Raw genomic sequence first — 26,469 nt, forward strand, 5'->3', positions numbered from 1 at the left:
CACCCAGCCAGCGGTAAAATGCACCCCCAAACACCACCTCACCCGTGACCGTGGGGAGACCATGAGAATGCATCTCCGGGCTTGGCCTGGCGCCTGGCACACCATAAACCCTCTACGAGCGATGACGGTTACCGTCACAGATAAGAACAAACAACAGAAGGTCAAGGGTGGATGCATCCTGGACGTGTGATAAGAAACGGCCTCGAGCAGGGCTCCCCAGGGGAAGGCAGACACCCCTCCGTCCTCGCACCTCCATCCCCCAGGAGATAGGACAGCCGCGGCGGCCCCGGCGCCTTCTCTATAAAGCATCGTCTCTTTATTTTAAGTTAAAACAATTCTCGAGGATGGTTTCCATCTATAAAATGGACAAAGCACAAGCTCTGTACAGCAGTTCTTTTAAAAAAATCAACCGGGAAAAAAAATTACCAAACTATATTTTTGAATTTGCAAAACAAGACCCACGGACACCATCGATGGAGACCCAGGAGAGACGGCCACAGGGGGACGGGGAGCGTCGCCTCGCTTTGTTCAGGGGGCTCCGGGGGAAGAACCTTCGTTGTAAAAAGGGGGTGGGGGGAGATGGGCCCCAAGACGACAGAAGACGCCGCCACCCACCGCAGGAAGTCGCTTTGGCACGCTGTGTCCTGTAAACATGGCTCGCCTGGGGGGGAGGGGGCGGGGCCCAGCCGCCTCTGCTCCCAGCGCCCCCGGGGCCAAGGCCAAGTCCACGGGGGCCTGCCCGCTGGGGGGGGGGGGGGGGGCAGGGCGTCCCCATAGATCCAAGGGCGCCGAGGCTTCTGGGTTGGGGGGAGGTGTGTGGGCGGAGGATCAGGAACCTGATGAGAATGTTTCCCGTCTGAGCCGGATCTGTTTTCCGTCGGGGACATGTTTTCTAACAGTAGTAACAGCTCAGGTGACAGGTCTGACGAGGGGACCCAGGCGTGGGGCCGCCCCATCGGGGCTCAACAGCCGACACGGGTACCCGACTCTCCAGGAGCCTCTGGAGACGTAAGTGTGCGAGGCCTCCCCTGGCACTGCCTGGCAGGGGGCGGAAGGGAGAAGCCGGAGGTGGGGGGTCAGGGGGAGCCCCCAGCCACGTTGCCACGCCCCATCCACTGTCAGGAGCAAACACACGTGAGGAAGAGAGACCAACCGTGCTCCCTCTTCCAAAAGAAACCATCAGGCCCGGCCGGCCTGGCTCAGGGGTTGAGCGTCAACCTGTGAACCAGGAGGTCAGGGTTCAATTCCTAGTCAGGGCACAGGCCCGGGTTGTGGGCTTGTCCCCACTAGGGGGCGTGGAGGATGCAGCCGATCCATGATTCTCTCTCATCATGGATGTTTCTCTCTTTCCCTCTCCCTTCCTCTCTGAAATCAATTTAAAAAAAAAAAAGATAAACTTTGATCTTAAAAGAAAAGAAGGAAATGAGCAGGAAAGAGGAGCCCGTGGCAGTGTCGACTGGCAGGATCTCCCGGGGCCACGTCCAGTCGGCGACGTCCCCGTCCCTCCCAGAGGGGCCTGGGAATGTGCCCTCAGGAGGCACGCGCCACCCTGTGTGTGTGTGTGTGTGTGTGGGGGGGGGGAGGCTGGGGGCGCGGCCGGCCTGAGACCAGGCGGGTGTGGGAGGGCGGGCCAGGGGGGCGAGAGGGGAGCGTGGCCAGGTGACCATGGCGCCTCCTTGGGGCTGGGGCTGGCCTGTCCCTCCAAAGGCAAGGAGGCTCCACAGGGCACCCGCCCTCCAGGGGACGCCCGGCATCTCTCCCTGTGGTTACTTTTCGTTCGTCACTGTCCCTGGTTCACACTGACGCCTGCTCCCCGACCCCTGACCCCCCGCTGCTGCTCAGGCCCCGGGCCTCAGTGTCACTGAGCAGGTAGGGCCGTTCCCACCGTCCTGACGACGACCCAAAGCCCCGAGGCGTCACCTGGGTCAGGAGGGACGGACAGGCCGCCAGCGTCCGGGGCCCAGGCCACAGCCAGCTGCCAGGACACGCACCCTCAGCCCGTCGCTAGCCTGTGACAGCCCCTGACGGTGCCTGGGAGCTGTGGGATCAGTTTTTCTTGTTTTTCCTTAGAGAAAAGAAATTTCATTTAAAAAGACCTAAAGCAACGTTTGTCCAAACAAGTCCAGGTTTACAGGTGCCAGGGGCACGCCAAGTGGACGCCAACACGGAGCAGTGACTTCTGCGCTAGAGCCGGACAGAGAGGCGGGGCCGCGGCTGGCATCCAGCCTCCGGGCACAGCTGGCTCCTGGCGGCGGCGGAAAGCCCCCAGCCGGCCCCGGGGCCCCGCCCTCGGCCAGGGCCACCCCCAGGGGCACGGCTGCTGCTCCGTGGGGCATTTACAGGGGGAGGACCTACAGAGACCACCGGGCACGCCCGTGCGCTCTTTCTATCTATTTATAGTGAGTGCCCGCCACACATACGCTCACGGTCAGATACGGCAGGTCCTTCGCGGCGTGTGGAGGCGGCGGGAGATGGACCTGCAGGTGGCCGTCGGCGCCGTGGGCCACAGGGGCTTGCGATGGGGCAAACGGAGGTTTCCGGAGAGTTCTCCCGCCGCGATGGAGCCACGTGCCCCTTGCCCCTCCCGTCCCCCAACCGCACGCCTCGGAGCCTGGGCTGTGGCATCCCCTGGGGATGCTCCTGGGCGTCCGGGCAGGACCAGGAGGAGGGAGCCGCCCGGAAGGGGCAGGGGGCCAGGCTGGGCCCGTGACTGGAGATCAGTCCTCTCTCCTCGCCGCTGAGTCCGCCGCCCCGTCCGCAGCCGTGATGGGATACTGAGGTATATAGTTTCGCGGAGAGTTTGAGAGACGCCGTCGATCCACGTGACCCCGGCCGCCTGCGGGCGCGGCGGCGCCTACAGCTGCAGGTTCAGCGAGAACTTCCACTGCTGGGACAGCGCCGGCCCGCACACCTCCACGCTCAGGCCGCCCGCCCTGGCCCCGCGGCTGTCCAGGCACAGGTTGCTGCCCACGTGCCGCAGCTTGGAGTTGCCCTCGATCTGCTCCCATTTCTGCAAAAGACAGGAGAACGCCTCGCTGTGAGCACCCACAGGACCACAGACAGCCCGGCCAGCGTGGCTCCGCGGCTGGGCGTCCACCTAGGAACCTGGAGGTCACGGTTCGATTCCCGGTCAGGGCACAGGCCCGGGTTGTGGGCTCCATCCCCAGTGTGGGGCGTGCAGGAGGCCGCCGATCCATGACTCTTCCTCATCATTGATTTCTCTCTCTCTCCCTTCGTCTTTGAAATCAATAAGTGTGTGTGTGAGTGTGTGTGTGTATATGTATATATATTTATAAATTAACAGAGTAATTAAAAACACACACAGACCTGTTTCCAGGGTCCTAGGGCTGCATCGAAACCAACCCACACATGCCTTTCTGGTTTCTGGTCATAAAGGAGGGGCGTTGGCAAGCGTCCTAGGCAGCAGCAGCCACAGGCCCACCGACGGCCCAGGAGGGAAACCCAGGGCCGGGCTGGTTTGCACCTCAAAGCTCTTCTCTGGGGCCCCCCAGGGACCACTCCTCCGGCCCCTTCCTGTCCCCTCACCCTGTCCACGCCCCCGTGTTTTCCCGGAGGGAAATCCATTCACCAGGAGGCTTGTCTGGTATTTCACCCCAAGAAAGGAGCTGCAGGAAGCTGCCCAGCTCAGGGGCTCAGTCCTGGCCCCCCCACCCCCTCCTCCGCTGTGGGGAGGCGGCCCTGCCTGGGGGCGTGGCCTGGGCACTTCCGGGCTCCCACTTAGGGACCACGCTCAGGTGAGCCAGAGGCACGGTGTCAGGTCCACTAATAGGAAATGCCTTTGTGGACAGCGAGTTAAGGAACCTGTTTCTATGCTGTGTGTCTCCCCCACCGGTGTGTGCGCTCCTAGGTGGGTGTGGGAAACTGGACTCAGAGTCCCCAGCGTTCTGCATGGCAGGGACCAATTTTGTTGGTCCTACTTGTAAAATACAGCCATTAAAATACTGTGTCCTACTAATGTGTGTGTACACACACGCACAGCCTACTAACACCAAACTACCAACCAAACTCACCAACCTACCAACTAACAACTCAACCAACCAACCGAACTTAACCAACCAACTGAACTCAACCAACCAACTGAACTCAACCAACCAAACTCAACCAACCAAGCTCAACCAACCTACCAACTAACCGAACTCAAGCAACCAACCGAAATCAACCAACCAACCTACCAACCAACTGAACTCAACCAACCAAACTCAACCAACCTACCAACTAACTGAACTCAATCAACCAACCTACCAACTGAATGAACTCAACCAACCAACCAAACTCAATGACCAATCAATCCCTCACCCAACCAGCCAACCTCAACCCATTAATCCACCTACCAGGTCAGAAAACCAAGCCCAGAACCAGCCCGAATGGAATCTCACCCTGCTGTTTACCCCCATGTCAAACTCTCTCCTGCTTGTTCCTTAAAAAGGGGGTTTCCTCCCCGAGCTCTCCCTTCGTGGACGTGCTCTGTGATGCCGGCGCCCACGCCCCTTCCGAAGTCCTGCAAATCTGATAGCGTGGAAGGGAATTTCCTTCCTCCTGCTCCCTTCCCCCCCGACTCTGCAAATGTGCTCACCACACGAACACGCAGACGTGCCTGGAAACCAAATATTCCAACTGGCTAGACCGTGTGGCATTGAGGTAAAAATAGCCGAGGCACCTCTCCTCCAAGGGCAAAGGGGTGAGGCCTGGAGGGGGAGGGGGGAGGGAAGCAGAGCAACGAAGAGCCCAGCACCCCAGGTCTGGACCTGCCACACGACCTGCGACCCTGAAATTCAGGGCGATCAGATGAGCTGGGGAGGTGACTGCTGCCTGCCCATCACCCCTTCACTGCGGCTCCCTCTCGGCTGTCACTGCCCCCCCCGCCGCCCCCCGCTGTTCTCTCCATCGTCATGGAGAGTGTGTGCCCGGCTGCCAGCACCCACGCGTCCCTCTGAGTGGCCAGCGATCAGCTGGACAGAGAAATCGGATGAATGAAGTCTGATTCCCTTCTCGGCAAGGGCTCCCTGTCCCGTGCCTGCTAAACGGAGGCCTTAGGACACCGGCCAGCCCCCTGCTGTCTCTGAAGGCCGTTCGTCAGCTCGGACCTCCGTCTGGGAGGAGGATGGGGCAACGTCTTCAGGAGCCTCACGTTCTAACGAGGAGCCTCCCTCCCTAACGGGCTGAGCCTCGGGCTGAGCGGCCTAACAGGTCCTCCGCTCGCCACGCATCCAGGAAAGCCCACTGTGGGCAGCGCTCTCCCATCCATGACCTGGGCCTTGTAGGGGTGCCCATTGGGGTTCCCGGGAACCGGGGTCCCGCAGCAGCACCGTCACCCGCTGCGATAAAGCAAGCCCTTCCCCTAAAGGTCACACCTCCCTAGACGAAGCAGCCCCTGGTCTTTAAAAAGGGTTGGAGACCCACTCCCGCGGCCCGACCCGCCGGACGCCCGGGGCCGTGCTGCAGGCTCCCGGTGGCCTCCCTGTGTAACAGTCACTTCCTCCTCACAGGTCCCGCCCGTCAGAAGCCGCCTCGTCGACACGGTGAGTCACCAGGACCGCCGGCCGCAAGCCAACGTCCAGGTGCCACACACGGGACGGGGCCCACGGCGCCAGAGAGAGCTCCGGAGAGGGACCGCAGCACGGCCCCCGGCACACCCCGCGAGGGCGGGCCCTCCCCCCGCCCGGCCCAGAGCCAGGCTCACCAGCCTCCGCAGGAGGTTCTCTCGGCAGCCTGGAGGGCAGGCCCACGCGGGAACAGACGGAGAGGACGTGGGAAGACTTGGCCCCGGACAGTGACCCCAGGGCAGGAGCCGAAGATTGGGGGAGCAGAGGGTGCTTCCCAGGGCGGGTGCCGCGGGAGACCCACCAGCCTTCAAGCGCCCACGCCCACCGCTCCCCGACATCAGGATCCACACCCGCCCGGCACAGACCTGTGTGTCCCCCCGCCCACCGCCAGGAACCCCACCATGTGGGGGTGCAGGACACAGGAACCCCGCCATGTGGGGGTGCAGGGGCAGCAGGAGTTGAGTCCAATGAGGCGGCTGGACATCATCATGGGAGCGGGCGACACGGAGCCCGGGCGCGGGCGGGAGGAGCTGGGCGGCCCCTCGGCGTGGGCACCGTGGCGGGGCGGTGGGGGGGGGGGGGCGCGCGCACCTGTCTGCTGTCGTTCTCCCGGCAGCCCTGCAGCTTGATGAGCGAGCCGGGCGCCCGGTCCACCACCGTCAGGCACAGGTCCATGTGCTTCACCGACTTCTCCTTGGTCAGCGCCCACTCCTGCAACACACGCGGGTCAGGGCGTGCGCCGGGCCAGGAGGGAAAGGGGGGGCAGGTGTGTGTGTGTGTGTGTGTGTGTGAGAGAGAGAGAACCTGACCAGCCCAGAGCCATCAGATGACTCTATGCCTCAAGGCAAGTCTACCATTGGGGGGCATCGGGGAGCCACAGTCGGCACTTGGAGAACCTGACTAAGAGGAACTGCTTCAGCCCTGGAGGGTGGGCAGGGCCTGGCGACCCCCATAACCTCCCCCGGCTTCCTTCCCTCCTGAGGGGACCTCAGGCTGGGCCGATCCCCTCACCCCTGGACTGGGCTCCAGGCACCGGTCAGAACCTGGAACACCCATCTGCCCCCCAGGCTGCAGGAGGGTGGCCAGCGGGAGGGTGTGGCCAGGAGGAGGGTGTGGTCAGCAGGAGGGGGTGGTCAGCAGGAGGGTGTGATCAGGAGGAGGGGGTGATCAGGAGGAGGGGGTGACCAGCAGGAGGGAGTGGCCAGGAGGAGGGTGTGGTCAGGAGGAGGGGTGGCCAGCAGGAGGGGGTGGCCAGGAGGAAGGGGTGGCCAGCAGGAGGGGGTGGCCAGGAGGAGGGTGCGGTCAGCAGGAGGGGGTGGCCAGCAGGAGGGGGTGGCCAGGAGGAGGGTGTGGTCAGGAGGAGGGGTGGCCAGCAGGAGGGGGGTGGCCAGGAGGAGGGTGTGGTCAGCAGGAGGGGGTGGCCAGCAGGAGGGGGGTGGCCAGGAGGAGGGTGCGGTCAGCAGGAGGGGGTGGCCAGCAGGAGGGGGTGGCCAGGAGGAGGGTGTGGTCAGGAGGAGGGGTGGCCAGCAGGAGGGGGTGGCCAGGAGGAGGGTGTGGTCAGCAGGAGGGGGTGGCCAGCAGGAAGGGGGTGGTCAGCAGGAGGGGGTGATCAGCAGGAGGGGGTGGCCAGCAGGAGGGGGTGATCAGGAGGAGGGGGTGGCCAGCAGGAGGGGGTGATCAGCAGGAGGGGGTGATCAGCAGGAGGGGGTGATCAGGAGGAGGGGGTGGCCAGCAGGAGGGGGTGGCCAGCAGGAGGGGGTGGCCAGCAGGAGGGTGGGATCAGCAGGAGGGGGTGGGATCAGCAGGAAGGGGGTGGCCAGCAGGAGGGGGTGATCAGCAGGAGGGGGTGGGATCAGCAGGAGGGGGTGGTCAGCAGGAGGGGGTGATCAGCAGGAGGGGGTGGGATCAGCAGGAGGGGGTGGCCAGCAGGAGGGGGTGATCAGCAGGAGGGGGTGGGATCAGCAGGAGGGGGTGGGATCAGCAGGAGGGGGTGGTCAGCAGGAGGGGGTGATCAGCAGGAGGGGGTGATCAGCAGGAGGGGGTGGGATCAGCAGGAGGGGGTGGGATCAGCAGGAGGGGGTGGTCAGCAGGAGGGGGTGATCAGCAGGAGGGGGTGATCAGCAGGAGGGGGTGGGATCAGCAGGAGGGGGTGGTCAGCAGGAGGGGGTGATCAGCAGGAGGGGGTGGGATCAGCAGGAGGGGGTGGCCAGCAGGAGGGGGGTGGCCAGCAGGAGGGGGTGACCAGCAGGAGGGGGTGGCCAGCAGGAGGGGGTGATCAGCAGGAGGGTGGGATCAGCAGGAGGGGGGTGGCCAGCAGGAGGGGGTGGCCAGCAGGAGGGGGTGGCCAGCAGGAGGGGGTGATCAGCAGGAGGGTGTGATCAGCAGGAGGGGGGTGGCCAGCAGGAGGGGGTGGCCAGCAGGAGCCACGAGCAGAAGGGCAGTGAGGACGCGTCGCCTCAGGCCCCGCCCTGCTCCTCGGGCCCCGGTGCCCGAGCTCCGTGTGCACCGACCTGGTTGCCCCCGGCGTTGTGACACTCGTACACGCCGACGACGCCGTTGGCGAAGTGGCCCAGCGTGTCGAGGCAGTTGGTGCCCTGCTGCAAGGCGCCGAAGGCGATGTCCTGGTGGTCGGGGACCCTGGATGGCAACGGGGAATCGTCCGCTTAACTCCGAGGGACCCCGGCCCCACGCCCGGCCCCGAGCTGGTGGCTCGTCTCAGGCGCAGGAACGAGAAAGGAGGGAGGCCATGGGCAGGCCCCGCAGCCCCCAACTCCCACCGGGGGCCCGTGTCTGCGCTTCTACCCTCCCTGAAGCACAAACCCCAATTTCTTCTCTTTTTTAATTTTAATTTTTGTTGTTAGTCCTCATCCAAGGACATTTTCCCATTGATTTTTGGGGAGAGTGGAAGAGAGAGGGAAAGACAGAGACATCGATGTGAGAGAGACACGTCGATGGGTTGCCTCCTGCACGTGCCCTGACCAGGGCCCGGGCCGGGGAGGAGCCTGTAACCGAGGTCCGTGCCCTTGACCGGAATCGAACCCGGGACCCTTCGGTCTGCAGGCCGACGCTCTGTCCACGGAGCCACACCGGCCGGGGCACAAACCCCAGTTGACGGCGAGAGCCTGCCACCCGGCTGACCTCTGCTGCCCCCCAAACCCGGAACGGGGGACCCCGGCCCGGCCCGCGGGACCTACCGCAGCTCGGGGTACACGTTCTCCAGGTACCAGCGGAACGGCTTGCAGCTGAGCTGCTTCCTCAGCTCCAGGCGGCTCTGGATGCTGAGAGGAGGGAAGCGAGATGCTCGCACCCCAGCCTGGAACGCGGGGGCCTCCCCGTCCCCCCGGGACACCTGCCCCGAGAGCAGGGCCGGGCAGGCGTGGAGCCGGGATGGCCATGTCCCTGGGGCCCCGCCCTCGCCCCCACGCCCTCCCTGCCGCAGAGAGAGGTCCCCCCTTTGTCACCGGGGCGGCTGTCCTCAACTCCGTCGGTTCTTGGGGTTCAGGCTAGCCCCAGCTCCCCCGCCACGCCCCTCCCGGGGGCACAGGCGGCACGTACTTGCCGTAAGGGACGTTCCTGGCGGAAGGCACGGCGGCGTAGTAGAAGTTCTTGTACTCGTCCATCCACACCTCCGCCGCCCGGCGGGTGTTGCTGGGAACAGAGCGAGTCTCCGTGAGCTGCCGTTTGCTCTCCGGCCGGCAGCGCCCCTCTGCGTGTCTGCGTGGGGTGCCACGCAGGAAGGTCCCCGGCGCGGGGGGCGGGCTGGGCGGGTCTGTGTCCCCCGCCCCATCCACCGCCCCGTCCCCCAGGCTCTGCTCACTCCCTGCCCTCCTGCCCCGTAGGTGTGCCCCAGACCCCCTTCATCTCAGCGCCTGGACCCGCTGTCCTGTGCCCGCAACCCCTCCCTCCTGCTCCGGGCACCCCCGTGCCTGGCCGCAGGGCCACTGCCACCACCTCGCGGCCGGGCTGACCGGCGTGCACACGGCTTCATCGTTAGCGTCTATGGGTTCCCCAGGGACAAGCGTGGTCCCCGGACGCCCGACCGCCTTGCTATGTTTCTTCTAACGCCCCCAGGTTGGTGAAAACGGACCCATTTTCTATCACGGGTCATAGCTACAGAGCTCGGGGTCTTTCTGGCTGGAGTTCCCTGTGGCTGGACGGTCGTCCTACCCACACGTTGTACCTTGAGGAAGAGCGTAAGTTCTCTTCCTGAACGGGGCTCTCCCTGACCGGCCCCTCGGGCATCGGGACAAAGGACATCCCGCCGCCCCCGTTGTCACTCGGGCCCCAGCCCGACCCCCGGCAAGTCCCCATCGCGATGGGCGTCGCAGAGACTGTCCTGCCGGTGGGACGGCACGGGACGCACCCCTCCGAGACCGGCCCCCGTCACGCAGCCCCGTGCCCCGGAGAGGCGCCCGCGGGGTCTGTGGATGGACAGCGTCCCCCGTCCCCGCCGACGGGCCCGCCGCTGAAGGCCACGCTGGGCCCCCGTCCGGGTGGCGGGCCGCGGGGTCCTGGTCCCGCTCCCGCTCAGCCTCGCCGCCACTTACCGGGCGAAGATGGTGCCGCTGCCGCCGGGGAAGGTGTAGGGGTGCTGCTTGCGGAACACGTGGCCCACGCGGCTGCAGGGGATGATCTCCAGGCTGCCCCCGCACTGCCACACGCGGAAGGAGATCTCTGCAGGGAGAGACGGGGTGACCCAGGGCTCCCTCTCCCTTCCTCGCTGACATCAATACAAATACATTTTAAAAAGAAACTACGGCCCGGCCGGCGTGGCTCAGGGGTTGAGCATCGACCCAAGAACCAGGAGGTCACGGTTCGATTCCCGGTCAGGGCACATGCGCGGGTTGGGGGCTCCATCCCCAGTGGGGGGCGTGCAGGAGGCAGCCGATCCAGGATTCTCTCTCATCCTGGATGTTTCTATCTCCCTCTCGCTCCCTCTCTGAAATAAAATATGTATTTCACACAAAAAGGATAAAAGGGCGGCTGTTTATACTGACGTGGGGACCAATCGTGCCCGATGAACGGTCCCTCTAGTTTCTTCCAATCGGCACCCTGCACGCCACAGGGTCTCTTCGAGGCTGCCCTTCGCCACTTCTGCCCCACGTGGCGGGCAGGACCCCGGTCCCGCCAGAACCGGGAACCGCTGGGTGGCGGCAGACGCGCGGCGCGTACGTACCCAGGTTCTCTCCGCCCCACACGTCCATCATCATGTCGTACTTCCCCAGCTCCTCAAAATAGACCTTGTCCATCACGAACAGCCCCCCGGCGATCATGGGGGTTCTACCGAGGCAGAGAGGGGGAAGGGGACAGAGGGAGAGGTCAGGGTCAGCTCAGCAGCACTGTTACGTAGGCCTCTACATGTCCAATCCTACACGCGGACCTGGTCCACAACCCCACGGCACGGCTCTCTGCTCAGAGCCCTGGGTGCCCCTCTGCTTTGCCACGGTCTTCACGCGCCTCCCCGCCCGCCCTGCGAGGCGCCCCGCAGAGGGAGGGCTGGTCTGGGCCGCGGAGAGCGTGACCGTGGTGGCTGGGCTCTCATGGACCAGCGGCTCCAGGCCCGTTCTTGGCCTTCCTGTCCCAGTGTCCCTGGAGGAGCACAAACCCCACCATCACCCTGGTCTGGCCACGGGATCGCGGCCACGGGGTCAGGGCCTCTGTCTGACGGACCTGCATCGTCTCGTAACCAGGAGCCTGGGAGGGGCTGACAGACGTCCACGGAGCCCTCCTCCCTCCCCGCAGGGATGCCGTGGGGACTAGCCCAGCGTCCCGGCTGGGAGCCCCTGGAGGGTCCCTCACACCTGCTCGGAGGGGCGAAGGGCACCCCGACTCCCAGCGTGGGAACCTCAGCGCCAGGTGTGACCGAGGACACGCTGCCTCCTCTGTGGGCAACGGGAGCGCCGATCGGACAGGGAGAGGCAGCGGGGCCTCCGCCGGGCCCTCCCCTCCTCCCGCTCCCTGAGGTCAACCCGCGACCCCGCCGGTCCCTGAGGTCAACCCCGCGACCCTGCCGGTCCCTGAGGTCAACCCCTGACCCTGCCGGTCCCTGAGGTCAACCCCGCGACCCCGCCGGTCCCTGAGGTCAACCCCGCGACCCCGCCGGTCCCTGAGGTCAACCCCTGACCCTGCCGGTCCCTGAGGTCAACCCTGCGACCCCGCCGGTCCCTGAGGTCAACCCTGCGACCCCGCCGGTCCCTGAGGTCAACCCTGCGACCCCGCCGGTCCCTGAGGTCAACCCCGCGACCCTTAGGTCAACCCCACGACCCCGCCGGTCCCTGAGGTCAACCCCGCGACCCTGCCGGTCCCTGAGGTCAACCCCGCGACCCTTAGGTCAACCCCGCGACCCCGCCGGTCCCTGAGGTCAACCCCGCGACCCCGCCGGTCCCTGAGGTCAACCCCTGACCCTGCCGGTCCCTGAGGTCAACCCCGCGACCCACCGGCTGTGGGAAGCGCTCGCATTAGGAACGGCGGGCACCCGGAGCGGGTGGGCCTGCCTGGCGGGGGCCTCATGGGCACAAACATCTCCACGTACTGCGCTCCGTGCTCTCTGGCAGGTACCACGTGAGCTCAGCGGGGGACACGAGGCTTGGAGGGGGGGGGGCAGAGGGCGCAGAGCTCGCTGGGTCTCCAGGGCGGGGCCGGAGCCTGGGGACTTCCCTGCGACCCCGGCACTTACTTGATGGGGGCGACCGGGTTCCCCTGCCGCGCGCGCCTCTGCTCGGGCGTCATGTAGTCCCATTTGAACACCAGGTTCCAGTCGAAACCTGCCAAGCACAGACGAGAAACACGGCGCTGACGAGAGCCGGCCGCTGGCTCCGTCCCCCGTCCCCCCACCACCTTCCCTCTCGGCTTAAAGATGCGAGATGCTTGGATAAGGCTCACTGAAAACGAAACAACGCCAAACACACAACAAAACACGCGAGGGCGCCGCGGGAGGAGAGGGAGGCTGGGGCGGGGGAGGGGGCCTTGTCCCCAAAAGCTCCCCCAGAATGCGACCCGTGGGCCAGGCGCTTCTCAAATTAAAACGCCCGAGAATATACGTGAACTGAGAAGAGGAATGGGGGGACCCCCGGCGCATCCAGGGGCTGGAAGGAGGCGAGAAAAGAGTGGGGTAGTCTGCCCCCTGCCTCCCACACGCACCGGGGCTGGGGGCAGGGGTCAGGGGGCAGGGGTCAGGGGGCAGGGGCCGGTTCCCGGGCCTGCAAACGTCTCTCTGCAATCTCTCTTTATAGCTTATTGATTTTTTACAGAGAGGAAGGGAGCGGGAGAGAGAGTTAGAAACATCGATGGGAGAGAGACATCGATCAGCCGCCTCCTGCACACCCCCCACTGGGGATGTGCCCGCAACCAAGGTACATGCCCCCGACCGGGATCGAACCTGGGACCCTTCAGTCCGCAGGCCGACGCTCTATCCACTGAGCCACACCGGTTTTGGCTCACTCTCTCTTTAAAGAAGAAAATCACTTATGGGTGGGAAGAGAGTAACCGAAGCACATGTAAGCATAACTCATGGACCCAGGTCACCGGACACCGAGCGGGAGCGCGTATGGATGCCGCGCAGACAGGGGGGCGGGGTGGGGACCGTGAGCGCACCTACCCCCTTTTAAGTCGGCGGACGCCCCCACGTACTGAAAGTTGTCCATGTTGATGACATCGATGATGGGCGACACGACCCGGGTCCTATCCTGGAACAAAGACAAGAGTCGGGGTCAACACACACCGAGAGCCCGGCCCCCCTAAGTGGTTCCCGTTCCTCCGCTGTCAGGCGGGGCGGCCGCCGGGTGGAAGGTCATGGGCAAAGTGCCCGGCACGGGGTGAGCTCTCGACCGGCAGCAGGCGCTGCGAGGACCGTGATGCCCGCGGCGGGTGGCCCCGGGAGGGTTCCGGGACGTCCTGCCCGACAGCTGTCCGCAGAGAGGACGGCCGAGGCACCGTGCGTCTCCCCGGGACCTCCATCCCGCCTGCCTCTTCCCTCCGCGAAGGCGCTTTGCTGGAGGGAAGTGGACAGACAGGCCGGAGGCAGAAGGGGCAGAAGGCCCGACGCAGTGCCCGCGGTGATGTGTGCAGATGCCCCACATGTGCCCGTGGCCCCGGGACAGCCCCCCAGGCCGGCACCGGCCCTCCGGAGCGCCCCCAGCCACCAGCCACAGCGGCCGGCGCTCACACGGCACAGGCGAGATGCCAGGCAGGGTCCTACGCACTTTGCCCCTTTGACTCAGAGCGTGGTGCAGAGGTGCACGAAGGAAGAATCTGAGACAAGGTCCTACCCCACCGGGTGCTCGCCCCCTGCGCGTCCCTGCCGCCTCATCAGGTGAGCTGGCCCTGCTGACGGGTCCCCTGGTGAACACCTGTCCCCGCGGCCCCGCCCTCCCAGCACCGAGGAGAAGCCCGCCAGGCCGCCCGCACCTCGGCCACCCTCCTCAGCACCTCGGCCACCCTCCCAGCACCCAGGAGAAGCCCGCCCGCCTGCCCGCCCGCACCTCGGCCACCCTCTCCAGCAGCGGCTCCAGCCAGTGCTCGTTGCACTCGCAGTGGCTGTCCAGGAACGTCAGGACCTTGGACTGGGCTGCGTCGGCGCCGCGGACCCGCGAGCGCATCAGGCCTGCGGGAGAGAGTTCAGACGCACATCAGGGAGGGCGGGGAGGGCGTCTGGGGAAAAGGCAGGAACCGCACAGCCCGCACCTGCACCCGCTCCTGCACCCACATCCACACCTGCACCCACATCTGCACCCGCTCCTGCACCCGCTCCCGCATCTACACCCACACCCACATCTACACCCACACCCGCACCCGCTCCTGCACCCACTCCCGCATCCACACCCACATCCACACCCGCACCTGCACCCGCTCCTGCACCCGCTCCTGAACCTGCACCCCCTCCTGCACCCACATCCACACCTGCACCTGCACCCACACATGGCTCTGCAGCCCCCCACACTGGGATTCGAGCCCGCAACCTGGGCATGTGCCCTGACCGGGAATCAAACCACGACCGCCTGGTTCACAGGTCGACGCTCAACCACGGAGCCACGCCGCCGGGCAGGGCGCGGCCGTCTTTTACGTCCTCCGGGGATCCCAGTGAACGGCCGGGCTCAGGACGGCCGGCACATGGACCCGAGCTCTGACTGAGCCAGAGGCGCCCCTCCTCTGCCCGGTGTTTTAGGCAACCGGCGTCTCCATCTCCTAGTGGCATCACTCTGAGCCCTGGCGTAGATGGTTAGATACATGGGCTCCACATACATGCACATATGTTGTGTGCACATTTTCTCACTCGACCATCAGGCAGTTCATCTGCTCCACAGACACCCCGCCCCCGCCCCCGCCCCCCCATAACCTGGCTTCACACAACTACGCATCCTCACCCCTTCCCAAAACAATGCACCCATGTGGGTTCTGACCCAAAGGAACGGCCGAACCTATGGCGATAGAGAGCTTGTGTTTGGAAACTTCTTATTTGTCAGTGTTTAAAGGGACTAAATGGCCAGCAAGTGACGTCTCAGTTATAAAATGCAACATGAAGAACATCTTCCTGTCTTTTTTTTTTCCCCTGCGCCAGCACGTACTTTGGGTTTAAATTTACAAAGTTATTATGGCCCTGGCTGGTGTGGCTCAGTGGATAGAGCGTCAGCCTGTGGACTAAAGGGTCCCGGGTTCGATTCTGGTCAAGGGCACATGCCTGGTTGCGGGCTCGATCCCCAGGAGGGGGCGTGGAGGATGCAGCCGATCCATGATTCTCTTTCATCGTTGACGTTTCTATCTCTCTCTCCCCCTCTCTCCTTCTCCCTTCCTCTCTGAATCGATAAAAATATATTTTTTAAAGAAGTTATTATATAGCTCGTTCAGGGCCAAATGCAAATCCAGCAGGCAAGATTTTGGCTGGATCCCAAGGTCTGCGTTGAGATTCTGAGCTTGGCAGGCAGACGGGACTCCAGGGAACGGCGCTCCCTTCGGGGCGAGGCTGAGGCCGCGGAGGGTGGGTGGGCCGGCCGGGAACATCTGGACGGATGATCTTGGCGTTGGCTACAACGCGGGGCTGGTGACGTGGGCCCACGGGCTGAGTCACTTTATCGGCCGATTAGATTCCTGCTACGAACACCCGCATCCCTCGCCTGCCGCTGGACCACACGGGCCAAAGAATGCAGCCCGCCCGGGCCAGTGCTGCTCGGTGGTTAGAGCCGGTCCGCACAACGAAGGGTCTCGGGTTCCATTCCCGTCAGGGGCACGTACCAGGGTTGCAGGTTCGATCGCCGGCCCCGGTTGGGGTGCATGTGGGAGGCAACCAATCGATGTGTCTCTCTCACATCGACGTTTCCGTGTCTCTCTCTCTCTCTCTCTCTCTCTCTCTCTCTCTCTCCCTCCCCCTTCCACTCTCTCTAAAAATACCAATGGAGCCCGGACAGCGTGGCTCAGTGGTTGAGCATCGACCCATGAACCAGAAGTTCACGGTTTGATTCCCAATCAAGAGCACATGCCTGGGTTTCGGCCTTGATCCCCAATAAGGGGCGTGCAGGAGGCAGCCAAGCCATGATTCTCTCTTATCATTGATGTATCTCTCGCTCTCTCTCTTTCTCTCTCTCCCTTCCTCTCTGAAATCAATAAAAATATATTTTAAAATATCAATGGAAAAAATATCCTCGGGTGGGGATAAAAACAAAACAAACAAACAAACAAACAAAAAACACAGCCACCAGGCCAGGATGGACCGTCGGCCATGTATGAAGGCTCTGCCGTGTCTCCGAGCAGAAAGACTTTGAACTCCGGGCCTCGCACTCACACCCTTTCTTTCTTTGTTTTTTAAAATATATTTCATTGATTTTTTACAGAGAGGAAGGGAGAGGGATAGAGAGTTAGAAACATCGATGAGGGAGAATCACCGATCAGCTGCCTCCTGCACACCCCCCACTGGGGATGTGCCCGCAACCAAGGTACATGCCCTTGACCGGAATCGAACCTGGGACCCTTCAGTCCGCAGGTCGACGCTCTAGCCACTGAGCCACACCGGTCAGGGTGACACACCCTTTCGGTGAGCTAAGCTTTCACGTCTTTCCTGTGTTGGCAGGAAAGGGTCCCAGGAGGCGCTGGGAGTGGATGGACAGACAGCAAGACTACGTGGTTCATTGTTCTTTTAGCTGTAACCTTTCTTTCTTTCTTTTTTTAAATGTATTTTTTTATTGATTGCAGAGAGGAAGGGAGAGGGAGAGATAGAAACATCCATGATGAGAGAGAATCATGGACCGGCTGCCTCCTGCACGCCCCACACTGGGGATGGAGCCCGCAACCCGGGCATGTGCCCTGACCGGGAATCGAACCCTGACCTCCTGGTTCCTAGGTCACTGGGCCACGCTGGCCGGCCGGGCTGAAACCTTTTTTTTTTAAGTTATTCCTGGGCTCAGGAAAAGTCAGAATTGGTTCCCAAGCGTCTCACCTTCTCGCCGATCGTTTCTGAGAACCCGCACTTTCTCGATTTTCCCCAGGAGCGCCCCGTCCTCCGCTGGGGAGAGAAGAGAGGAGAGCGTTAGGCCCTCACGTTTATCGGGGCTCGGCGTTCGGCAGGGATGCTGGGTCACCTGCGGGCGTCACAGAGGCAGGCACCCCTTCCTCCCACGGCCCCGATGCCGCCCTTCACGAACCCGCCACCGGCACGTTGGCAGCCGCGCTGAGGAGGGCTGGCGCCCGGGGCAGGGCCCGGCCCGGCCAGCGCAGGGGGGACACGGCCCGGTACTCACGGTCATCACTGTAGTCGTCCACCAAGATGATCTCCCTGATGAGGTGGGGCGGGCTTTTCTTAAGCACACTGCGGAGAGAGAGCGACACGGAGGCTGTCCCTTGGGGTGGGGAATTCTGTCTTTGCCCCCATCCTGGCCGGCCCCTCCTTGTTCTGCACACTCAGGGGACCTGCCTGCAACCCCGGACGGCCCCGCCCTGGCCGTGCAGGGGACACGGCCCGCGTGCAGGGTCCCTGCGAGGGAACGTCCCCCCCCCCCCACCGCCCCCGGACCGGGACCTGCAGCAGGCCGGCCATGAGGGGCCTCCCCCCGCCTCACCTGACCACGGTCCTGAGCAGGGCCGACCGGGCCTCGTTGTGAAAGGTGATCACCACGCTGGTGGCCGGCAGGTCCTCCCGCCACTGCTTCCGCTGGCACCTGAGGGAGAGAGAAGCGTGTCCTCTGAACCAGGGACCGGGCCAGCCATGCCAGGCCCCCGGGGGACACGGGCGGGTCGACCCGCCAGAAGGGACTGCCCGGATGCATCTGGCGTCTGCAGGAGGCTCCTGCTATCCCGAGATGCAGTAACAGGAAAACGCTCCTGGAAGTATGTGTGTGTTTGTTTTAAATATGTCTGTATGGACTTCAGAGAGGAAGGGGGAGGGAGAGAGAGAGAAACATCCACGATGAGAAATATCGATCAGCTGTCTCCTGCACGCCCCCTACTGGGGATTGAGCCTGCAACCCGGGTATGTGCCCTTGACCAGAATTGAACCATGACCTCCTGGTTCATAGGTCGATGCTCAACCACTGAGCCACGCCGGCCGGGCAAAGGTGTCCCCGCTTAATGGGAAATCCATGGGAGAGGGAAGGAGATGCGTTAAGATCTCCGGAGCGCGGCCATGGCTACAAGCACTAAGCAGCGAGGACGGAGGGGGAGGCTCAGGCGGCTGCGGGCAAGGACCAGGGGGTCCATGCGACCAGCGCGCTCCCAGGGAAAGGGCCAACAGACACTGGTTTCCTTCCTGGCTGAGAAAACCGCTCCCGAGGAGCAGATCCTGCAAACGAGCAAGAAAATCGGTGCAACTGAAAAGGTCCGAGGCCCAGCAACGGCCTCGTTTGTTGATCTTAGGTGTATGCACGGCGTCGCTTAACGAATCACGAGGACGCGGCGTGATGTGCCGGTCGCTGCGGTTGGGGAAGAACGCATTCTGGAATTAATGTCATCCTTCATCACAGCGCCCGAGGCGAAGTCTTCAAGGACAAGCAGGCCGACGGGGCGGCATTTCCTCCCGGTTTCAAGAACCAGCTGAGGGTCAGACGGAGGAAGATAACCTACAAGGCTCAACTGTACACAAACCACCGGAGAACGGAGAACGTCGCCCCTAGAACTGGGTCCGTGATGTGAAGCCTCCTGTTGGGAGGCCGCCGCCCCAGCAGGGAGTCCCTCCCCGCACAGTGGGTGCGTGGTGGGTGCACAGCGGGCCTGCTGGGCCCGGCAGACGCCCCCATAACGTCCCCAGCCCTGGGGGAACCAGAAAAGGGAGGAGGGAGCTTTTTTCATGCTCACGTCGTAGTCAGCTTAACCGATCCAATCACGCCCTGTTCTCTCCTTTGCCTTTTCTCCGTGGGAAGCCCGGTTTCCCGGTCTCCGGAGCCTTCGGGAGCCTCGGGGCCGGGCGGCATTCCTCAGAAGGCACGTCACAGGTCACGTCGCTCCATTAAAATTCCTCCGCGGTCCTAAGGCACCGCGTTGTGCCCGGAATGGGCAATCAGGACGTGGGGGAGCCATCCTTCCCATTTTTTAAGTAAAAAAAAAACGAGGAACAGGCTCTGGCCCATGCGGTCAGAGGGAGTGTGTGTGTCTGTCTGTGCATCCAGAGCCTAAGGCCTCCCTGAAAGCCAAGCGAGGAAGGCAGGGCCTGGAGAATTTCTTTAAAAGAAACAATAAATCTTACGTCTAAAGAGCCACATCCGTGCCAAGCAGTCTTGACTGCCCCAGAGCCAGTGAGAGACGCCCAACATAGACATTCGGGAGGAGTGGGGGGGGGGGGGGCAGAAGGGGGGTCTGGCGGCCGGGACTTTCCTACTTCCCTCTTGGGGAGCTGAGCAGAAAGTGCGGCTGACCTGAAGTCAGCAGAGGAGGCGGGTGCAGGAGCGCGATGCTGAGGACAGCTCGGGCTGCGGGGTCAAGTTCACCCCCCTTTCCGAGGCTCTGGTACGGCCGCGGCCAAGCTGCTAACGTCTTGTCCAGCAAAATGAAGACTTGAAAAGCCTGGCACACAAATGCGTGTGTGTTTTTTTTTTAATCCTTAATTTAGTTTTAAATTCCCCCGAGAGCACAAGGCCGGCGATATCCGACCTCTCGGCTGGATGGAAAACGAGCCGATCTCCATGGCAACGCGGAAGGACGCTCTGGGGCAGGCCCGCCTCTGAGGCCGACGTCATCCGAGAGGTGGATCAAGACCCCGATGAGCTAGTCACCTGTGTGTCTTCGGACTGGGGGGCTGGGGCTCTGTGTAATGACGCCGAGGGCTGCCCGGCCGGCGGGGGTCAGGGGTTGAGCATCGACCTAGGAACCAGGAGGTCACGGTTCGATTCCCGGTCAGGGGCACAGGCCTGGGTTGTGGGCTCTATCCGCAGTGGGGGGCGTGCAGGGGGCAGCCGATCCATGATTCTCTCTCATCACTGATGTCTCTCTCTCTCTCTCCCTTCCTCTCTGGAATCAATAAAACTGGAAAGGCCCCCGTGACTCTAACACAGGTTGTAACACGCATGTGGCTGTGTGTCCCCGGTGACGGTCGTCACGAAGTCAGAGTGAAACTCTCAGTCCCCCAAGGCTGCGGCCGACGTCTAGGTCACTGCCAGGGCGGGACGCTGCTGGGTTTGCAAGAAGCGCTCACGTGACGGGTGGGCGAGGGAAGCGGAGGAGCACACGCTTCCACAGAAGAGAGAGTTCCAGAACCAAAGCCTGACCACAGAGCAGGACCACACTTCCTGCCAGAGCCGCAGTGACCGGCGGGGCCCCCGGGAGGCAGAGCCAGGCAAACACGCCCTCCCCCCGACACGCCCTCCTCCCTCAGCCTTCGCCAGGACACGTCCAAGCGTGTGATTCGCCGTGAAGGCTGCTACTGTGGAAATACGCGCTCACTTTACATACGTGAGTGAGTTTCTCCGTAGGACGGACCCACGCGGGAAGCGGCGGGTCCCAGATCACGCATCTCTTCCACGTGACGGGATGCAGCCCCTCTGCTCCCCACAGCCGTGTCTCAGGGCCACGCCCACCCCAAGGACACGAGGTCACACTGCTCCTTGTTCTCGCCCCTCCTCCCCCTCCGACGGAGTCAGATTTCTTAATTCTGCCAACCGCACTGGTTTGCAATAGCCTCTCGCGATTCTAATGTTCGTCCCCCTGGTTTCGAGAGAGGCACCTTTCCATAGGTTCACGAGCCGGCAGAATTGTTTGTTCCATGAACTGACCGCTCGTATTCTGTCCCCTTTGTAATGAGGTTTTTGACTCCTTGTTATTATTTTTTTTAAATATATTTTCATTGATTTCAGAGAGGAAGGGAGCGAGGGAGGGAGAGAAACATCCATGATGAGAGAGAATCATGGATCGGCTGCCTCCTGCACACCCCCCACTGGGGATCGAGCCCACAATCTGGGCATGTGCCCTGACCAGGAATCGAACCCTGACCTCCTGGTTCACAGGTTGACGCTCCACCCCTGAGCCACACCGGCCGGGCTCCTTCCTTCTGCTTTTGATGTGTATTTACCCTGTGGTTCCTCTCCACCTTCTTGAGTCACGGCGCGAGCCTGGGCTCAGTCTGTGAAACAAACCGGCGGCTTTTACTCTGATCCACTCGATAGAGAAACAAGGGCAGTTCTGTGCTCAATCTCGGGGGGGGGGGGGGGGGAGGGGGAGGGAGGGCAAAACGCGGACAAGTGCCCTGAGGTGCAACGATTAGCTGCCAACTCTGAGCGTGACGTGGCCTTTCCCCCGTCCTGTGCCAAGGTACACGCCCAGGGCCGGGCCGGGAGACAGAGTGGCAAAGGGCGCCCTGGGGCCACTCCGACCTCCGTCTCCCCAGCAAACCCAGCACCTGAACGGGTGCCAGGCTCCCCGCGCACACCTGCGGGCCAGGGGAGACCGGCCGGGAGAGCCCGCGTCAGGGTCCGGCTCAGGTGGGAGGGCCGTGAGAATCTGTTTACAGAGGTCCTGCCGGCCCCCAGCTCCCCTGTCCCCTGTCCCCTGCGGGTGCCCCCTGGTGTGGGTACAGCAGGTGCGGACACTCAGGGCCCTGGGAGGAGGGCTCTGACCAGCAGGGGGCCCCAGGGAGGCCCCGATGCACGGCCTGGCCCCTTGCCCTCAACCAGGGAGACCGCTGACACGATTTCCACTTCAAAGGAAGAAGCGGGGCCCAGCCGCCGTGGCTCGGTGGTTAAGCGTCGACCTATGAACCAGGAGGTCACGGTCCGATTCCCGGTCAGGGCACATGCCCGGGTTGCGGACTCGATCTCCAGTGGGGGGCGTGCAGGAGGCAGCCGATCCATGCTTCTCTCTCATCACTGATGTTTCTCTCTCTCCCTTTCCCTTCCTCTCTGAAATCCATACAAAATTATATTTAAAAAGAAAACATACAGCAGACAGAGCGACGTGATCAGCGACAGCGGTTCCTGAGGAGGGAGCGGTATTGGCCTCATCCGAGGAACGTGGACCTACACACGTGGGCTCCGAATGGGAGCCCCCCGCGCGGAGGTTAAAACCTCTGCCTCCCCACGTGGCTCTGGTCTCCCATCCCCTGCCCCCCACGCCTGAGCCCCAGCGTCCAGCACACACGAGGGACCGGCAGGCTGTGCTCCTCAACCCCTACCACGGCTACAAGATGCACCCCCACCCGCAAAGGCCACCCCCAAAGATCCAGGCTTTCGAACAAGACCTCGCCCACAACCGGAGTCGGGACTCACCATAAGGTGGGGGGAGGGGAGACTCTAAACAGGCGGGCCGTGACCCCCAGGGCACGAAGGACACTGAGAGCCCCACCTGGGGTGGGGGTGCCCCTCAGTCCCAGGCACTTCCGCTCTGACCCACCCAGAACCGGGGCCCAGCCTGCGGGGTCACTGCGTGATGCGTTGGCGGTGGGGACCTGGGGAGCCGGAGAGGCCCCGGAACAGGGTGGGGGCTGCAAATGGAACGGGAAAAAAAGAAAAAAAGAAGCAAGCGGCATCGCTGCTAATTTTCATTTAATTAAAACACAGTTAATAATCCTCCGAACAGGGATAGCGGCTCGCTATTCCACAGTCCACGAGTTTCTGATCACAGCTCGAGAGCGTACCCTACGGAGGCGTGTAAAATGGAAGCGAACCGAATCCTGAGCTATTTCAAACCCCCGCAGGCCCCTCTGGAACGGAGCTTCTGAAGCCCCTGGCCGGCGGGAGGCTTGAATAACCCCCATTCACCAGCCCGGGTCTGTCTCACCCGCACGGATTAGTCGGAAGCAATAGCGTCCCGCGTCCCCCGGCCCCCGCATCCTGCGTGGCGTGCGAAACAGAAGCCGGCGCCCACGCTGCTGACCCTCCCGTGCCAAGACCCGGAGCCTCTCCGGTCCACGCGTTCCCTCTGAAGTCCCCGATCCCCGCCGAAGCCGAGCGTCCCCGAGGGGGAAGCGCGCACACGGGGCGAGAAACGGCGCGTGTCGGCTCCGGCCATGGAGGAGCCACCGAGAACCTGGGTGGGTCCTCCCCCCGAGCAGGAAGCGGGAGGTTTCTAGTTGTTGTTTTTAAAATATATTTTTTTATTGGTTTTAGAGAGAGAGGAAGGGAGAGGGATAGAGAGTTAGAAACATCGGTCAGCTGCCTCCTGCACACCCCCTACTGGGGATGTGCCTGCAACCAAGGTACATGCCCTTGACCGGAATCGAACCTGGGACCCTTCAGTCCGCAGGCCGACGCTCTATCCACTGAGCCAAACCAGTTAGGGCTAAAATATATTTTTTATTGGTTTTAGAGAGAGGAATGGAGAGGGAGAGGGAGAGAAACATCAATGATGAGAGAGAATCATGAATGATGAGAGAGAATCATGGACCGGCTGCCTCCTGCACGCACCCCACTGGGGATCAAGCTTGCAACCCAAGCATGTGCCCCGACCGGGAATCGAACCGGGGCCTCCTGGTTCATAGGTCGACGCTCAACCCCTGAGCCACGCCGGCCGGCGGAAGCGCTGGGTGGCCGCCGCCTCTGTCGGCCGAGCACCAGCCGGCGTGGCTCATGGAATAACACTGCACCGGCTGATGGGATAACACTGCTCTGCCTTCTCAGAGCATCCTCTGCCCTGTACTGCCTCGGGGATACAGATTACAGACACGGGGTTTTAACGGACCACTTTCTCAGGAGCCAAGAGCTACTGGAAGTCGAGACGATGACAGCGGTGGAGGAAGCCATCTGAGCTTCAGCCCTCCCCTCCTGCTGCCCACGCGGGGGCAGGCGGTGCAGAGGGAACCCACACTTTAAACCATCAGCCCCCCCTCTTGGGACGGGAGCCCACTCCCATGAGACCACAGGAACCCTGGGTGTCATGTCTGCCCCCGACCTGTCCACGGGACGCAGGCCACCAACAGCCCGCCCCCTCCACGGCTCTCCGCCTCCTGGTGCCGCTCCCTCCTCCCCGACACGTGAACGCCGGCTTCCCACGTGTCGGGGAGCCAGTCCCTACATTCACCGCTCTGTGCAGAGATGTGCTTTTCTCCTGTCTGCTGCCCACCGTCTTTTTAAAAAAATATGTTTTTATTGCTTTTTAGAGAGAGGAAGAGAGAGACAGAAACATCCATGAGGAGAGAGAATCATGGATCAGCTGCCTCCTGCACGCCCCACACTGCGGATCGAGCCCACAACCTGGGCATGTGCCCTGACTGGGAATTGAACCGGGACCTCCTGGTTCACAGGTCGACGCTCCACCGCATGCCCAGTGTCTTGAAGAGACGACCTTAAGAGTGCCACTCGCTGGGGTCACTCGGGCAGTTGGCTTTCTGGTCTCCCTACATCCTCCTTCATCCTCCTTTCCGTCCTCCCCGCCCGCGGGTCAGACGATGGACTCCGCGTGGCCACGCAGCCGCGGTTCTGACCGTGAAAAGCCACGGACGGACGCGGACGTGCCGTGTGTTCAGGGCGGCGCTTGGGGGAACCACCTGCTGCAGAAATAGGGTTGCTCCCTGGATGTTGAACGAAGCTCCGCTTTTCCCTAACGACACCGTCCCTCGTCATCAAGGGCCGCGTTGGACCCATGTGCTCGCCGGGACCAAAGGCACGCAGGCGGCCCCGCTCCGGGACGAGTGTAAGCAGGGGACCCCGAGGTGGGCGTCGCGAGTTTAAGCCCTCCCTCGGCCTGTCAGCTTTCGAAACAGAGACCGAACAAACCTGAACCAAAATTACACACACACACCCCAAAAAAAGAAAGAGAAAAGGAGAAAAAGAAACCCTAAAGAAAAAGAAGAAGCCCTAACCGGTGTGGCTCAGTGGATAGAGCGTCAGCCTGCGGACTTAAAGGTCCCGGGTTCGATTCCGGTCAAGGGCATGTACCTCGGTTGCGAGCACATCCCCAGTAGGGGGTGTGCAGGAGGCAGCTGATTGGTGTTTCTCTCTCATCGATGTTTCTAACTCTCTATCCCTCTCCCTTCCTCTCTGTAAAAAATCAATAAAATATATTTTAAAAAGAAGAAGAAGAAAAAAAACCTAATGGAAGACAAAAATATATCAAGAATAAGCGAAGTAAAGTAGACAAACATCAGACGAAGTGAATGTATGGCAAAAAACGAAAACAGATCCAACACCAGAGGGCTATTTACGTTAAGAAAGGCAGAATCCATCACGAATCTGTCATGTCTACTTCCCAAACCACAGTCGTCAAACATGGCGAGCGACCGCTCTTCGAAATACGCAGAAACCCGTAACACTGGAGAAGCTTCAAATTCTTCCACCAAGTGGACATTATTAACGGGGCTCAGGAGGTTTGAATGCAATTCGTCAGGTGTGCGCAACATGCAAATGTTGAACTCTGAAACAATTATAGACACGACCAGCCACTCAAACAGCCCCATCCGATAATTATAGAAACGAGAAGCCACGGCAGTCACCTGGGGCGGGCCGTGGGGGGTGTGTAAGCCCGCAGCATTGAGGCTCGGCCAGTGCTGAGTCATGCGACCCGTGGGGGCTCGGTTTCTTTTCTTTCTTTCTTTTTAAAAAAAATATATTTGTATTGATTTCAGAGAGGAAGGGAGAGAGAGAGAGCGATAGAAACATCCATGATGAGAGGGAATCATGGATTGGCTGCCTCCTGCACAGCCCCACACTGAGGATCGAGCCCGCCACCCGGGCATGTGACCTTGACCGGGAATCGAACCACGACCTCCTGGTTCACAGGTCGACGCTCAGCCACGGAGCCACGCCGGCCGGGCGGGGCTCAGTTTTTTCATCGATGAAACCACAGGGTCCATAGTGAGATGACCGGCCGCCCGGAGGCTGTGGTGGGAATGACGCCTCGGGCTCCGGTGCCTGGAGAACCACGCCACTGATAGACCCTCCCTTCCCCCCACTGGTGGGCAGAGTGACGGTAGACGTGACGTACCCAGCAGCCGGGAAATACCCGAGGGCCTAACCATGTACCTTATAGGGACCACACGTTCAGCCACCGATCAGCGCCCGCCGAGTGCCCTGAGCCCCCGTCCTTTCCTCATTCCTCCCCTCGAAAGGGGGCTCACCTCTGCCAGGGCGGCTGCGCTCCCCTCGCGAGACAGCCCGACAGGCCCCTCCTCTAACAAAGCCAGTGTCACCCCGTTTTCGGCTCCCGGCTGGTCTTTCAGCCACCACTAAAACCCTCCTAGATGCCGAGGAAAACCATCACGCTGGAATGTCTGCCTACATCGCAATCCAGTGAGAGAGGAAAGAAAAAAAAGACTTAAGTTTAGACAAGACAAAGTGAAAAAAAAAAAAATCCATTTCCTGCCATTTTGCAACTCTCTTCCACATACACATAGTATTAAAAAGGAAACCAAAAGCACAATTCCAGACGAATGAGATAGAAGAGTATTTTGGTAATTTAAAAGTGGGTTGGAAGATAAAAATCATAACGCTGCACTCAGAAACCCATTTAATCAGCATACAGTAAGCATTACGTTCTGACGAGAGGGAGAAGGGGATGAGAACAT

The 26,469-nt window shown here is 62.0% G+C and overlaps 1 protein-coding gene across 1 annotated transcript in view; it reads right to left on the bottom strand.

The window, feature by feature from the left end:
* Positions 1-292: 292 nt before the first annotated feature.
* GALNT2 (polypeptide N-acetylgalactosaminyltransferase 2) overlaps positions 293-26,469 on the bottom strand; it is a 67,804-nt gene continuing 41,627 nt past the window's right edge. The window contains exons 4-16 of the mRNA XM_079763496.1: positions 17,609-17,707; positions 17,291-17,358; positions 16,990-17,055; positions 14,045-14,166; positions 13,162-13,249; positions 12,241-12,328; positions 10,741-10,844; positions 10,112-10,238; positions 9,120-9,212; positions 8,759-8,842; positions 8,075-8,201; positions 6,156-6,275; positions 293-3,010 (exon numbers count right to left, since the gene is read on the bottom strand). Coding sequence (XP_079619622.1) covers positions 2,855-3,010; positions 6,156-6,275; positions 8,075-8,201; positions 8,759-8,842; positions 9,120-9,212; positions 10,112-10,238; positions 10,741-10,844; positions 12,241-12,328; positions 13,162-13,249; positions 14,045-14,166; positions 16,990-17,055; positions 17,291-17,358; positions 17,609-17,707 — 1,342 coding nt within the window. The 3' untranslated portion in view covers positions 293-2,854. The remainder of the gene's footprint in view (positions 3,011-6,155; positions 6,276-8,074; positions 8,202-8,758; positions 8,843-9,119; positions 9,213-10,111; positions 10,239-10,740; positions 10,845-12,240; positions 12,329-13,161; positions 13,250-14,044; positions 14,167-16,989; positions 17,056-17,290; positions 17,359-17,608; positions 17,708-26,469) is intronic.

The sequence above is a fragment of the Cnephaeus nilssonii genome (genome assembly GCF_951640355.1).
Source record: "Cnephaeus nilssonii genome assembly, chromosome: 23".
NCBI classification, from domain to species: Eukaryota; Metazoa; Chordata; class Mammalia; order Chiroptera; family Vespertilionidae; genus Cnephaeus; species Cnephaeus nilssonii.